The sequence below is a fragment of the Lasioglossum baleicum genome, chromosome 16 (genome assembly GCF_051020765.1).
Source record: "Lasioglossum baleicum chromosome 16, iyLasBale1, whole genome shotgun sequence".
Taxonomy (NCBI): Eukaryota; Metazoa; Arthropoda; class Insecta; order Hymenoptera; family Halictidae; genus Lasioglossum; species Lasioglossum baleicum.
This window is the reverse complement of record NC_134944.1, coordinates 6,995,705-7,012,063: the sequence shown is the minus strand read 5'-3', so window position 1 is coordinate 7,012,063 and position 16,359 is coordinate 6,995,705. Positions and strand designations below refer to the sequence as shown.

Below are 16,359 nucleotides of genomic sequence, written 5' to 3'. Positions count from 1 at the left end.
TGCGAACGCCTGTTGTCTGGATGAGTGACGTGTCGCTGGAAGAGGCCAAGGGTTGTTTCGGATTGGTGACTCATTCGTTTCGAATCTGTTATCGGCTCAAGTCGGGAGTTTACGTTGAGATTAGTCAGATGTGATAGCTCAAGGATCCCAGAGTAGGGATCGACAAAGGAGACCGACACAGGGTCCGGTCGAATGCAGAAATCTCGAAACGCGTACCGATCGATCAACATATCCAATCGTAGGCGAGAGGATACGAGCGTGGATATATCGGGACCGATCGTGTCCCCAAGGGGTGGGTCGGAAAAATAGCTGACCTTGAAAACGGGCATGCTATACTTTCGCTGTAGGGGACGCGTTTCGAGGTAGGGAGAGAGAAGAGGAGCCCTTGGTGTTCTCGCGCGGTTCGGGACCCCGCCCTGGAGTCTTTTCGAGGCTCTCCCTCTCTGTTCCGAGGCAGGGCTGCCACCATCCGGACGAAGTCCCGGGGTGCCGGGCTCGGCCGATACGTTCCTGCCCGGCTCCCGTCTATCCCGGAGCTCATTCTTTCTCCGACCGTCGAGCAGTGCAGAACGCAGAGTGTGGCCGTAACACAGAACCGCAACCGTCGCGCGATCTTCACCGGTTATCCGTTCGGAGTTACGCGTAGGAAAAGATAGCAAGGCGAGTGAAAGAGAGAAAGAGAGAGAGAGAGAGAAGGGTAAAAAGATCGTCGAGTTAGATTTAACGGAGAGTAGAATTTGATTGCGCGCGGTGATCTCCGGACAAAGAGAGGATCGACCGGCTCTAGCACGCAGTGGAAACTCTCTCTTCTCGACGGCGGGAACAAAGGAACGAGAGACACGCGCGCACAGACATAGAGGAGATCCTCCTCTAGAGAGAGAGAGGAGAACGCGAAAACGATCGATCGGGGGTCCAGCCGAGCCGGTATCTATCTCTCCCTCTCTCTTTCGTCTCGCACACGCATGGGACACCTCCTCGTCGACGAGTTTCTTATCGGCCCGCGATAGTGCACCGCACCGTCGATTGATCGATCGCGTCTTCCTCCCCGGTTTCGCAGGGGGTGAGTCTCTCTACTTTGGATCATCGTCTGTTTCACAGTGTGCATCGGTGTTCGTTCTCCGCGCGCGCGCGTTTGGTCAAACGAAATCGGCCTGTGTGTAAATACCTGTTGGTGATTTCGAGGGAGCATCGAGTTCCTCTCTGTGTGTCTCTGCGCGCGGGTGCGTGTGTGTGCGTGCGTACACGAGGTTCGAGGAAAAATCGAGTGAGAGAGAGAGAGAGAGAGAGCGTGGCCGTGGGGGGCAGCAACAGCAGCGGGGAAGAGACGGACTGTTGAGAAAGAAAGAAGGAGAGTGGGATCGAGCGAGCGAAGAAAGAAAGAAAGAAAGAAAGAAAGGGAAGGAAACCAGGGAGAGAGAGAGATAGAGAACGAGCAATACGCCGCGCTGTGGTGACAGAAAGACGGCCGGACGGACAGACGGACAGACGGGACCGACAGACGGACGCCGCTTCCCCTCCGCTTCTCTCTGTTCAGTCGGTCGCGCGTTACCGAGCCTGGTGGATGAGTTCGCGAACGCGCTCGCTCCCGCTTCCAAGCTGCTGTTGCGCCTCGAGTCCTCGAGATCCCGACGAGTTTTCGGCGATATCAGTCCTGTTCGACGCCCACGCGAACGAAACCTCGTGTGTGCATGTGCCGCCCTGCCAGCGGACGCGGAGAAAACTCGAGTCACTCCTCTCGAGCCGACCAGCATCATCATCACCACTCTCTCTCGTGTCTGTCTAGACGCCGTCGTCGTCGTCGTCGTCGTCGTCTGCGTCGTCGTCTTTTGAGTCTCCTCCGTCTCGTTCGTCTTCTACGTGTACGTCGCCGCGCAGTCCTCACGGCGATCGGAACAGCCTTTCGGAATAATACTGCTGTACCCGGTGGTGTGTTTCTTGTGGCGAGCCGCGGCGAGGGACGCTCTACAAGGGAGAATTCCGCCTCGACGACGCCCTCGACCATCGAGGTGAGTACACCGGCGAGCGTGCCACATCGCGGGCCAACCCCCGGACACCGGCTTCGCCGCTCACCGCACCCGCTCCGATCCTTTTTTCCGCTCCGTTTCCGCGACGCGCAGGAAAGCGGAAAACCTAGCAGTCGTAGCCGCGTGGTCAGCCTCTTCTCCGGTGCCCCCCTCCGGTGTCTCTAGATTCCTAGATCGTTGCACGCTACTGTCGTCTCGTTATCCTCGAGATCCGCCTAACCGATCGTCCCCCAGGCGCTACGCATTTTTTCTCCTGTCCCGAAAGAGAGAGCGAGAGAGAGAGCGAGAGAGAGAGCGAGAGAGAGAGAGAGAGAGAGAGAGAGAGAGAGAGAGAGAGAGAGAGAGAGAGCGAACGAGGGGCGCACAGTTCTCTCGACGGCAGCGGCGGCGGGATTTCGAGCGTGTATCCCCGCGCGCCATTTTGAAGATGGGCACACACCACCACCGTCAATCGATATAGCAGCCGGCGAGCGAGAGACCAGCCGGCTCTCTCGCCCGCGGTCTTTTCTTCTCTCGTTCTCTGCGTTACTCTCCTCAGCTTGCTCTCCGTTGCTGCCGAGAGTTCCTGGGATCGGTTCGTCGGTAGCCGATCGATCTTTTCACCTGGCCCGTCCGTTTGTTACCCAGTCCTCTCTCTCTCTCTCTCTCTCTCTCTCTCTCTCTCTCTCTCTCTCTCTCTCTCTCTCTCTCTCTCTCTCTCGGCCGGCGCGGACGCGATCGCAGGATCGTTGTGAACGGCCGCCGGTTACGCCATCTTGATTCCCCTTCTTCCCCCACCAGCTGTACCCCCCGGTATATTAACCCCCGAACGATCGACCAGGTACGCACGATTTCGAGACCCGCGACCGGTGACCTTTCCTCCGCATAGAATCGAGAGAGCACCGCAGGAATCTCGCCCGATCACCGACCATCCTCTCGAATAGTGAGACTCCTCTCTATCGAGCCACACACGATCTCCTCTTCGGGATCATCTGGCCCGCGCACAGCTTTCGACGAAATCCACGGTAACCGATCTCCTCTCCAATAGAGGGGGAGAGACCTATCCACCCACCCCTTCTGTAGCGAAATCGTGTTCGATCTGGAAGCTGTGCGAACGAGGGAGTACTTGGAGTTCAATAAACCCTGCCGAGCAGTAATTACGATTTCGATCAAATTTAGTTTCATCTGATTCGTAAGAATTCCGAGCTTCTTATTGGTGGGGGCTTCTCAGTGGGGGTTGAGTTATCAGGGGGTTGACTATACACTGTATCGAAATCAGATAGCGACTTTAAATTCATCTAATTGAACTTGATCTTCTTATGATGCGGTACGAATAATCAGGGGGTTGACCCTCTGCTGTATCGAAACTAGCACGAGAATTCAAATTCATCAAGTTCAATTTAATGTGATCTGGTTCGCACCAATTTCGAGCTTCTTATAACGCGGCACGAATTATCAGGGGGTTGATGGCTCCTGTATCGTAGGTAGATCGCGATCGGTTACCATTTTCTCGCCGTGCGACAAATTCAATTAGGACTGGCGGAGTTAGGGGATCGAGAACGTGCGGAACGCGGCTTTGTCCGCTCGCAGATTTACCGGCGTTCCCTTGTTACCATGGCAAAAGGAGAGGAGAGACGGATAGAAAGGAGATACGTTCTTGCCAGCCCGGGTGCCTTAAACAGAGGCGACGTTTCTGCCTGCCTGCTTGCCTGTCTTGTCTACAGTCTCTCTCTCTCTCTCTCTCTCTCTCGCTGTTTCTATCTGTCCCTCCTCTTCTCTCTCACTCCTTTGTGCCGATTTTGCATAGCAGGCCTCTACCTGCCGCGCATTTAAAACGCAGTCAAGGCTTCCACGGAAGCGATTGTTGTCGGTCGGGGAATGGCAACCGGTGGAGAAAGGCCAAGAAAATGCTGGCCGGCTGACTGGCTGAGACTGGCTCGCAGGCGGCCACTCTCCGCACATGCACCTTGGCCCGTTCTTTCACTAGTCTGCTCTTTGCCTAGGTTCGTTCCCAGCTCCTTTTCCTTCTCTCAGGTAGACCGCACAATTTCTCCAGAGACGGTGTCCTCGAGGTGCTTCATCTATCACTGGCAGCTGTCCCGTGGATCCTCTCCGGGGCCGCTGATCGAGTTTTACAAGATGAGTCTAGCAGAGGCTTGTAGTCTTCTAGAGGCTCCCACAGTTTCGAACTATTGCCACTTTCAAGAGTACAGCTACAGTTGGGTCAGACATGTTCACCTATGATCCAGCCAGAAATTGCTGTTTGATCGTTATGATTCCCATTCTCTACTCGCTGATCGAGTACCTACAGTTGGATCAGACGTGTTCATCTAGCTAGCTGTTCTATCGTTCTGTTTCCCATTGTCTACTCGCTGATCGAGTCTTAAAGGACGAGTCTAGCAGAGGCTAGTAGTCTTCTAGAGGCTCCCACAGTTTCGAACTATTGCCACTTTCAAGAGTACAGCTACAGTTGGGTTAGACATGTTCACCTATGATCCAGCTAGAAATTTCTGTTCTATTGTTATCAATCTCATTCTCTACTCGCTGATCCAGTCTTAGAGGATGAGAGTAGGACCTTCGGAGCATTCTTCTAGCCAGAGGCTCTCACAGTTTCGAACTTTTGCCTCCTTCGCCTGTTGTAAAGAGGACCAAAGAGCACAGCTACGGTTGAGTGAGACGTGTCCACCTATGATCTAGCTAGAAATTTCAGTTCGATCGTAATCATTCTGCACTCGCTAAGAAAGAAATATGTACACGTCGCGCATACAGGTGTCCCGAAAAATGTTATACTTCCTTGAATGGGAAAGTTCCTGGGATCATTCGAAGTAAGCTTCTACTTTGATGTTCTCCGCAGTTTTATCAAGGATCTTTGGACACACTGACTATTCCTGATAACAGGCAAACTTTTCTCGCGATCTATATAGCGCACGTCAGGGAAATATGGCAGCGGGACACGGCGAATACGCCTGGCAGCTGCGTCAGAATTCGAGTTTCTCCGGCTTCTCGTGGGAGGGGAAAGAGAGGACTTCTGGAGTCTGGTCTCTCGGCGTTTTCGCAGCCTCGTGCACCTGCGCTCGCATATTGGTCAACGTTTCGCGATTCGCCGCGCATCGCCGCCGCCGCCTCCTCCTCTCTTTTCCCCTCTTTTTCCCCTGGTTGCTGCAATATCGGCGGCAACCAGTTTCACGAACGGCGAGTACGCGCCGTCCACGCGATAACGGGTCGTTAACTTGCCCACATCTGCCTTTCTCTCGTTTACGGGAACGAAGAAAAGAGAGGAGCCGTTCCATTCCGTTCCGTTCCGTGCGAAGCAGACGCCTTCGAAACGCTTTGAGACAAGACCGGTTTTTTCGCGAGGAAACTGCCCCCGTCTCTCCTCTCTCGCTCCTTTCTTTGCTCTTGGAAAACGTTTCTTCTTCCTCCGGAGAAACTGTCACAGTCAGATGGCGAATCTAGGGGAAAAAGTTACCCCCTCTCTACCAGTGTTAATCACGTGACGTTAAAAGTCGAGCAAAAATATTTATAAATTGGTACAAGCTGCTTTACTTTTCCGGAAGCAAAGTCGTCAGATGAAGGGAGGGAGCACGAACCGAGGGGAAGAAACTACCCCCTCCCTCCCAGCTTGGTCACGTGACGTTCTGACGCACGACGGAGACGAAATACGTCATAGAAGGGGAAGGTGGGGACGCAAGTCTTAATTTCGCGACTCTGATCACTAAAAAACGAATTTTATGCATTTATTACAAAAATGAGTAGGTGTAATTCGAAACAGTGAAAAATGATTATATAATTTTCGACCTATTGAACATATTAAGAAAGAAAATAAATTTCTATTTCATTTAAGTTTGTTGCAAATCGGGTAGAAAATTTTTATTTTGTATAAAGATCTGCTGTCTACCGATCACAGTAGTGTCTCGGGTCAGAAAAGACCCAGACTCCACCGTCGAAAAAGATATCAGAACCCCATCGTGCTTGGACTCGTTTTAATCAGGAAAGCGTCGCGAGTACGTTGCCGAAAGTTTCATGAAAAAATCATGACAATTCTTCTCCAAGGACGGAAGCAATTACACGAAGAATGACGTTCGCCTGTAATCAAGCGTTCACGAGCGAACTTCGTGCAACATTTTGCTCTAATTGCGGAGAAACAAACGTCCAGAGAAAGATGACGGGACCCGGAGCCCACGCAGGCATCCGGAGCGCATGATCTATTCTTGGATGGCGGGTGCAGCACGCGTGCACCCTTCGACCCCGTGTAAACACATGGGGAACGGACCTTGCCCGCCTAAAGACTCGTGTAAACACTGCGAGATAGGGAACGAGCACCACGGCAAACGCTGGATAAATTCGAGCAAACTTCCGCGTGTGACTCGCCCGAGAAACGGGAACCCCGAACGACCCCATGAGCCATAGATCCGTGGATCATTGTAACCAAAAATTTTCTACGGTGTGCTCAATGATATTTCGCTCTATAATTTCAACGCTTGTTTTCATATCTCAACTGTTCATTAACTGCGGATCATTTATGTAAAAATGATTGCAAGAAACAGTTCTTTCTTGAACAACATTTAATAAGTTGTGTATTGGGAACAGTGAATTTTTCAGTGAACAGTAATATTAAATAGTAGGTGAAGTGGGGTAAGTCTGCCCTAGTTTTTCTAAACTTGGACTTTAAACTGATGTATTTTCAGTCTGGTATGTAAAAACTTAACGTTCTTGGTATCAAACTATTGACACAGTTATTACTGATGAATCAGTACTATGTAGGATTCTAATTTTCCTTGAAAATCATCATTTTGATAGGATATTGTAGAAAGTGTCAACTAGGACGCACTTACCCCGAAAATGGGACAAGTCCGTCTCTGAGAGTTAAAAATGTGCTTTCGAACCTTGTTCCAAGTGCTACGGGGCAAGAAAAGAATGATTAACAAACCTGCTACAAAATGCTTTTTATTGCATTAAATTATATTGTTCAGTTTTATAGTTAACCATACAGTACGGACTTACCCCACCGTGATAGTACGGACTTGCCCCGTGTAGTAATATTTACGGGGCAAGATCATCTTAGTGTTTTTCTCAATAAATTAAAAAAAATACAATAAAAACGGTTTATTTAATGTAAACCTACATCGATATTTGTCGTACCTACCTAAAATAACAACACAGAATATATTAATAACTTGTAAACTATAGCACGTTCAGGATAACCTCAAAGTTGTACGTGTACCTCGCACGCGACTGTTTGTGATTGGTTGATTTAGGCGAGGAAAACATTTTTATTCTTGGGCGACATCCATGTAGAAAATAGTTCATACTAACTTTTACTACATTAATAAATACAAGCCAGAGAAATTGTGTTCATATTATAATAAAAATAACCAATTAACGGACTTGCCCCGTAAACGGACTTACCCCACTCCACCTTAGCATTAAAGAAGTTTGCCGGTCCCACGTCGACCCCGACTTGACATTAACTTTTACATCGATAATTATTTGCGTTCATCAATGTGCCAGAATTTTGGTGTGCAACAACAATTAGTATTCGTGGCCAAATCTACGGAAGGTAGTCGAGCGATACAATGATCAAAGCAATCTCGAAAATGAAAGGGGGTTGGAAAGAGGGTTGGAAAGAAATTAGGGTTGCCAGAAATGTTTTATCAAAAAATATAAGAAGTAGTGAAAATTGATATTATGTATATACGAGATAGGCTCAAAATATAGGAGTTCAAGTAAAAGAGGTACACAGCACATTTTAAACTTTTTTATTCAAGGAAAGATTTTTAAAAATTATATGCTATTCAAATATGATATAGGAGATCAAGTTCAAATATAGAAGACTCATATCAAATATAGAAGATCTGGCAACCCTAAAAGAAATGGAAAGTTGGTGGCCAGGTGTCCAGTTGTTGACACAAGGGTTGAAATATCCGAGCCGCCTTTCCCTAAATATTTCTGTGTGTTCGCCACTCGAATACTAGACACTAGACGAAACATGGAACTATGACAGGAGCGATGGGGAAAAAATGGGGATGCACGTGGCGAGGCTCACGATGGCCACGAGCAGCTTTGAGAGGTTTAGTATGCGGGACACGCGGCCCCGTCAGAATGCTCGTAACTCTCAATTTGGAGAACAGTGGCCCGCCAGGAGCAGATGTCCTTTTCTCGAGGACCGACGATTGGCCTAGACCTCGAATACGGCCGCGTCGACTGACTCGTCCCGTGGAAATAATGGACGCGATTGATTCTCTGTGTACATTGTGTCGCGTGGGAATCGGCCGGCGCACGTCCTCTATTCCAGTGCACCATCGTGCGCCATAAGGGGAAATAAAAGCAGTTTTCATTGAGCTGCATTTTTTGGAAAATTCTCCAGCTGATCCGTCCCACGATTTTCAGTGATTGAGCCGAAAGGAATGGTCTTGTACAGTCAGTGTTGGGCAATTAATAAATCTATTTAAATAAATAATCATTTAAATAAAAATTTATATAACTTGTTATTTGAATAATCACACAAATAAAAAGCAAAAATAATTATTTATCATTTGAGCAAGTCTAAATAGAATTATTAAAAATAATAAAGTTAATTCTTATTTACGAGTACAATTTTAATTATTATTTGTATCGACAAATAATATATTAAATTGTATTTTTTATAGGCAGCTAGGCCCTGCTGGCGGTATACCTGAAAAGGTCGCTATAGCAGACAAAAAACGCGCACGTGTTCATTATTTACAGGGTGGGGCAATTATCCTGGCACCTGGAATATCTCGGAAACTAAATTCTAGGGAAGAAAATATTTCAAATAAGAAGTTTAAGTCAAGGAGGGACTGATGCAACAGTCATATATCCATTTTAAATTTTCATCATGTATTCAAGGTCATTCCAAAGTCAACTTCATTTTTTTAAAATGGGATGAGGTATTTTTTAATACATCGATCAATGCAGCTGTACATTCGTTATAAAACAGTACTGACCCATGTATGTCGAAAAGTTAGTAGTTCAGGAGATATATTTCAATTTAAATTTTAAATAATTCTAAAACAAAATCACTGTTGTACTAAGACGTTTATTTACTAGTGTTCTTATATAATTTATATAGTTAGAAGATTTCCTGAATTGCATAAATGGTGTTTTTCAAGTTTCGTAATGAAATATAATATAAATTGAATATTGTGTTTTTTTTTCAATTTGAAGCATTTTAAATGGTATCGAATGGACCTGGGCTGTTTCAAATTTTACGACAAATCTAGTTGTTAATTTTGAAAGTGGCTCAAGTACATTCTTGGTAAGAAGACCCATATTATTCACTTAATAAATGGTATTATTTTAATACGAATTGTAAATTTAACTGATACACTTAAGGAGTGTGATACATTGGTATCCTATACGTATATTTTTAGTTTTCATTGAAACACAAACTCTCAAATATCTCAATTTAAACTTAAATGGACTTAGGCCACTTTCAAAATAAATGGCTCAATTATTGGTGCACTGTTGAAATTGCTGATCCCTAGTGTATGTGCGTGTTTGCACGTGCTTGTGTGACCCAGTGCCACACGGTGGACGACGTTCATGTTCGTCCCTGCTCGTTTCTGACACCGGGACGGCCTTGATTTCACGCGGCAGCTGAACCGAGCGCTGCAAACGACCGGTTCTCCGAGGCTTCTGCTAGAAAAATACCGGTCGGCTGCGTTTCCACGGATCTTGCGAAATTTCGATCGTTACGCTCCCGAGCGAATAAGCGTCTCGTTCCGGCTCGTTCTCGATCGCCGATCGACAGGACTCCGAGGAATTTTCTGACTCACGCGATAATCGGCGCGCGCGCGTTATCGTTCCTCGTTTCAGAATTTCTATGTTTCGTGCGTACCATGAACCGCGTCCGCTCTCGTCATTTCGACGTCGTTAATGTCGCATAAACGTCCGCGACACGCTCACCGCCGTACGACTTTCCGTTTCGACGAATTGCCAAGAATTTTCGATGATTCATCGAGTATCGTTCGTAGCCGAGATGCGCACCTCGCTCTGCCTTCCGAGTGCCGTTCGCCAGGTTTCCACAATTCCCACGTTCCTCGGGAATCGTTAACGGGAATTTTCTAACGCTCCAGGGCTTTGATTAATGCGCTGTAAGTCGGTTTCGAGGAAAATTCTGAACGTGTTGAAAAATTAATTCGATTTTTAAGGGTTGCTTAAAAGCAAGTTTAGATTATGTTCCCTCAGGAATTTTCGAACGTTCGTGGGCTTGGAACTAAAGCTGGATTCTCGCACGTTATGATAGGTCCATTTAGATGTATAGCAAAATTCAAAATCATATTGAAAAATTGAAAAATGATCGATATCTTTTTGTCAAAATTGACTCGATTTCATGGGGTTATTTCGAGTCGAATTTAAATTGCGTTCCTGTAGGAATTGTTAAACATTGGAGAGCTTAAATTAAAACTGGATTCTCGCACTTTACGACAGGTCCATTTAGGTTTACAGAAAAATTCGAAATTCAATTAAAAAAATCGGCAATTACTTGAGGGCCGCGGTGAAAATACCGAGGCAGTACCTTGTAATGATGGGAGCGGGCGTTGTCGTCGGAATTCGGTTCCCATAGACTGGTAGCGAGCGATCTTGCCGCGACACTGTCGTTAAGCCCTTAATAGTCTTCGACGGCAGTGACCCCTGAATGCGCTTATTAATCTATTGAGCGGATCTGCAGAAAGAAATGTGGCGCGCCGGCTGTGGGCTGTTGGCTGTTATAGCTGTTGGCTGGCAGTGTCTCGTTTGTACGGCTGCGATGAATAGATAATTAGTCGGTGGCTCGCTATGCTCTCGGGATTGAGATAGCAGAGGTTTGCCCGGTTAGCCAACACGGCCACTCGTCGCAGATAATCTGCTTTCTTTCCGAGTCGCCCCGTTTACGCGAAAGTGGACGCGTTTCGCAACGCATACCTTTTCGCAATCCGGTTAATCGCTGATTGTTCCCGGCCACCGATTGCCGGCTAATCTAATCGGGCTGCCGATCGTTCTGTGAATCACGCGATTCCCGTCCGGTTTCCTGGAAATCACCCGTCCCGGAAAGCAGGTCGACCGGAATTCGCGAAACGACTACCTCCCTGGTCATTTTTATGCGAAAATCGACAGCAAAAAACATTTACAATGCGTGCTCTACCCCGAGTAGGCGTGGCCTGGCGCCCGGTGGGCGTGGCTTTCTCGCTCCCGAGAGAATTTTCGCAACGTGGCGCATTATTAGCGTGAAAAGAAAAATGCTGATCGTTTCGGAGACTTCGGTCTATCGATTCCGAGCCGTTGAATCTCGATCCTAGGATCGAACCAACCGGAAGAAACGCTTTCATCGCGCGTTTGTCTCACGATGCACGGCTCCACACCGGCGTGCACGTTGATACGCTAAATATAGGAACTGCGGCGACGAGATAAATCGTAGGTGCGAGTGAGTTACGACAGGAAGGGCCACTTTTTTCCGCGGGATGATGCGCTTACATGCTTCCCACGAGACTCACGGAGCTTCGACACGTGTGTCCCGCTACTCCTCCTCGCCACTTTGCGCTCCGTTCGACACGCTAAATCTATTTTTTACCGACGTGTACGCCTCACCCTCTCTCGGGGTTGCACGCTTCTCTCGAGGAACGTGGACTAACGTAAATATTTGTCGAGGCCCTTGAAGGCCTGTCTAATCTTTCTTGGGGCTCGGAAACCATTGTAATATCGATCTGGAAACGGTACCGTTTCTGAACCTTCGCTCCTTTTGATACACTATTTTATTTTATACATTCGACTGCACAAAATTGACCGATTCTGGGAATTTTCCGTAGTTAGAAAATTTACAGTATAATTCAAGTAAAAATTAATTAAACAATGAAGGTTCAATTAAATGGTAAAAGTGCATCGGCGGTTTATCATCATTAGACAACGTATCTTTATGCACAATATGAGTTTTGCACGTGAATCGGAACAATCTCGAGCGAAATAGACATTTGTTTTCTTCCTTAATATCTTTAATAGGTTGAAAATAATACATTTTTGAGAATAGTATTTTATTCGAAGAATATATTGCAAGTATTTGTATTTTGTCTTTACTTTCAATTTGAATTTTAAATATTGCTGAAAATAATGGTTCCAATTCAATACATTTAATGATAAGATAGACATTTCGTGTTTCAGATTGTTGAAATAGAAATATTTTATTTTATGGATCAAATTGTTGAAACAGAAATATTTTATTTCGTGTTCCAGATTGTTGAAATAGAAATATTTGATTTTCGAAATTGTATATCTTATTTATAAAATACTATTTTCTTCAAAAGCTAAATAAAATCTAAAATATTAAATAGTATTTGAAATATTTGTTTCGCCAAATAATGCGCACCTCTGCCTAACAAAGACACGGCTTACGAAGAAATTGACTGCGGGTAGGAGGGGTGCATCTCTCGATAATGCTCTCGTCAATGCTCTCGTCTTAATTCGGCGAGCTCGAGGGGTACGAAACGAAGCGGAACAATTTTACTGGCGGTGGGGTCCTTTGTCCGTGCAGCATTTGCTCCAATTTGCTCGGGAAATTCGGTTGGATGTTGCGGGGGTGGTTTCCGAGTGCGCCGCGTCCCGTTCTATTACGTCACGTAAGAATAATGGCGTCGGAGGAGACGTTTCCCATTGTGCCGTTCGTAGCCGCCGATACGGATAATGGACTCCGAAGTGGGTACAGTACGTGTTCCAGTGTCTCCGGGTGGTCTCCTCTCGGCACGGAAATTTCCCCCGTGGAAAATCGGGAAATTGTCTGCGGCCGTTCGGCAAATAAAACGCGCGAGTCCTCGTGTATATCGATTCGATTGGATCCAAGCACACCCGGTACGTGGGACGCAGACCGCGTCGAACGCATTAACGCGAGCGTAGCAAAGCTGTTGCGCACCGCCGACACGAAAGTGCAATGCACCGTGAATAGGCTGCCAGAGACGAACGCTATTATTCGGTGACAGTGATACAAGCTGCCGTCCGAGTGAACTTCTCTTTCGCGAAACAGGTCCGCTCGCCGGACACACCACTCATGCTGCCTTTCTCGCGTAACTCGTGTCCCAAGGCTCACGGAAAACGACAGCTTCGTTAACAAGATAATCAGCCGGAGTACACCCAATCTTTTCACATTTTTTCCGCCGAGACGGAGTAAGTTATCCACATGCAATTTGTCGCGTTCGATTAGACACTATTCGCCCTTGCCTTCAGATTTTTTTCAAGTCGATATCTTGAAAATTGTCGGAAATATGTGGTTTTTTAATTGGTCCCGCTTTAAGACCTAAAATATCATCACTAGTACTTTGCGAAGTCCCACATTTTTTTCTGCCGATCCAGAAAAAGATATCGATATGCAACTCCTCGCATTCGATTAGACACTATTCGCGCTAGCCTTTGGATTTTTTTCAAGTCGAAATCTTCAAAATTGTCGAAAATATGTGCCTTCGAAGTCGGTTCCAATCTGAGACCGAGAAAAATGTCACCACCTGAATTTTATGCCGTTTCAGATTTTTTCCCACCGAGACAGAAAAAGCTATCGATATGCAATTTTTTGCGTTCGATTAGACACTATTCGCGCTTGCCTTTGGATTTTTTTCAAACCGAAATCTTCCGATTTATTATAAATATGTGCCTTCGAAGTCGGTCCCGTTTTCAGACCTAGAAAAGCATCGTCACCTGAACTGTATGCCCTTTCAGATTTTTTTCCACCAAGACAGAAGAAACCATCAACGTGCAATTTCTTGCATTCTCGATTGTGCACTGTTTGTCCCCATTCCTACAATTTTTATCTCATAAAATTGCAGTCTCGCATTCGCAAATCACGAATAATGAAAGTGAAAGCTTCGGTAGCGCGGTTTTTCGCATTCGATTGTCAGTCGTTTCGAACGCAGGTTGGCCCCCTCCGTTTTTTCGCAATCCGTTCGAACAACGGATCGTTTCCTCTTCTCGCCGTGAGAATAGGGAGACCGACCTCGGAACCGTTAGGTATCGGTTCGCGGCTGCTAAACGGTCCGCGAACCATTTTCCTCGGCGATAATTGGAGAGTCCAGGCCTGCATGAACGCAGCTCTTTATCTGATTTTTCCTCAGCTCGGCGCTTTTGTCCTTTCTTCGAACGATTTCTCTCCTCGGGAGTGACGTAACTCAGGGACGAGCAACCGCGACTTCCGTTCGGAACGAGCACGCGACCGGATAGGAAAATTTCTGACGTGGAACGAAGTGGTCGGTGCATCGACTGCTTCAGCTATACTTTGCCGTCATTTTCCTTCTACTGTCATTTAAAAGCTGTGTGAATTATTCTTTCATATTGCGCCGTGCACTCGTTCCTGGAGAACATTTCCACGTATGTATCACGCAATAAGTTGAGAAACGCGAAATTTTTCAAAGTGCGACGGTATCAACGACGATTGGATAAGAGTCTCTGTAAAAACGGCGCTTATCAGTGATCGTAAACGGCGTGTTTACGGTGGCTCTGTGGATGGTGTTGGATCGTTGAAATCGATCCCCATGCGTCGCCATTTCGGTCAAGGAAATAGCGGTGTGCTCCAGTTCTAACTTGCGGAACGCGTTGATCGTGCATGTAACTGGAATCGGGAACAAAATTCCGCGAAATTTTATCTTCATCCATATATCTTAATTACATTGCAAGTTGATACGTTTGGGGGGTCCATCTGATCAAATTTATAACTTGTCTCGTACGTATTTGTCTCGAAGTTATGCTCGCAATATTCGCAAAGATTCAAAGAATATTTCCGAAATGAAAAACTGAAGAATAGACAGCGTATCTTTATGCAAAATGTTCTACCTAATTGGCAACAAAGTGGAGAGAAATAAGAATTCATTTTCTTTCTTAATATGCCTAACAGGCTGAAAATAATATAGTGGTACGTTGAAATTCTTCTAACATTTTCACTGTCGGAAATTGCACCTATTAATTTTTGTCATAAATGCATTAAATCCGCTGTCTACTGATGAATGCACCAACCCGGTCTCGCATACTTTGGAAGAGCTAGTGTAATGTTACATGATCTACGTTTAATGATCTGGCAAGCGCGTGGCGGTGAAAGGGACTCGCGCGGAGGTGTCCGAGAGAGATTTGTCTGATCCAGCGACGAATTGTGTGATTGCAGGTCAGTTTAGTTGGGCGCGCGAGCACATTTGATCGACGCAGCATCCGGAAGGCTTGGGAACAAGAAAGAGAGACAGGTGAGACCGAGAAGAAGGATAGAGAGGCAAACGGAGCAAGATGGGAGGTAGACAAAGCAGAAGGTCCGTGGATATAACGACGACGCCGAAGAAGGAGGGGCTACCGGCCGATGGCAGTGTCGGGGACGCCGCCGCACCTGGCGATGGCAAGCTGGAGAGGATCGAGGAGACCGACACGAAGCCCACCACCAACGGCATAGCGCCGCACACGGACATCGCCGAGGATAAAGAGAAGGATAAGGATGAGGCCACAGAAAAGGAGAAGGTGAGACATACTCCACACGTCCGCACCAAAACCACGCCAAAATGTCACAGCGTGTCGAGACACTGTTTCTTGATCTCTAACCAGAGTTGTCAGATTTGGGTTCTCGTCTGAGTCACTCTTCCCACTCCGCACTCTCCCCTCACCACTCTCCCATTCTCCTCACTTCTACTCACCATTCTGCTATACACTACCCACTCTCCCACTCACCACTCTTATCACTTCCCATTGTCTTCAATTACTACCTATGTAATACAACTATCAATATAACTATTACCTACTCTCCGAGTCACCACTCCCTCCATTCTTCCCACAAGTCTCCTCTACCCACTCTCCTACTCACTACTCTCCCCACTCCCACTCACCATTCTCCCTACTCCCCACTGTCTCCTCTCGTCTTTGTCTCACTCACCTCACTCCTACTCACCACTCACCCCACAAGTATCCACTACCCACTCCCACTCTCCCTACTCCCCACTGTCTCCTCTCGTCTTTGTCTCACTCACCTCACTCCTACTCACCACTCACCCCACAAGTATCTACTACCCACTCTCCTACTCACTACTCTCCCCACTCACTACTCTCCCCACTCACCACTCTTCCTACTCCCCACTGTCTCCTCTCACCACTGTCTCACTCACCAGTGTCTCCTCTCACCACTCACCCCACAAGTATTCACTACCCACTCTCCTACTCACTACTCTCACCACTCTCCCTACTCCCTACTGTCTCCTCTCACCACTGTCTCACTCACCTCTCCCCATTGTCTCCACTCTCCCACTACCTCGTGCCACGACCCAGTCACGTGACTAATCCGGGTAGGGAGAGGGTAACTTTTCCTCTAGTAGAACCAGTGTCGCCAGATCGTGGAAATCGAGGGGAATAC

At 47.0% G+C, this 16,359-nt stretch overlaps 1 protein-coding gene across 1 annotated transcript in view; it reads left to right on the top strand.

Moving 5' to 3' along the window:
• Window positions 1–443: 443 nt before the first annotated feature.
• Window positions 444–16,359, top strand: part of LOC143217358 (uncharacterized) — a 72,525-nt gene continuing 56,609 nt past the window's right edge. Inside the window, exons 1-3 of the mRNA XM_076441545.1 lie at window positions 444–1,060; window positions 1,784–2,006; window positions 15,136–15,476. Coding sequence (XP_076297660.1) covers window positions 15,252–15,476 — 225 coding nt within the window. The 5' untranslated portion in view covers window positions 444–1,060; window positions 1,784–2,006; window positions 15,136–15,251. The remainder of the gene's footprint in view (window positions 1,061–1,783; window positions 2,007–15,135; window positions 15,477–16,359) is intronic.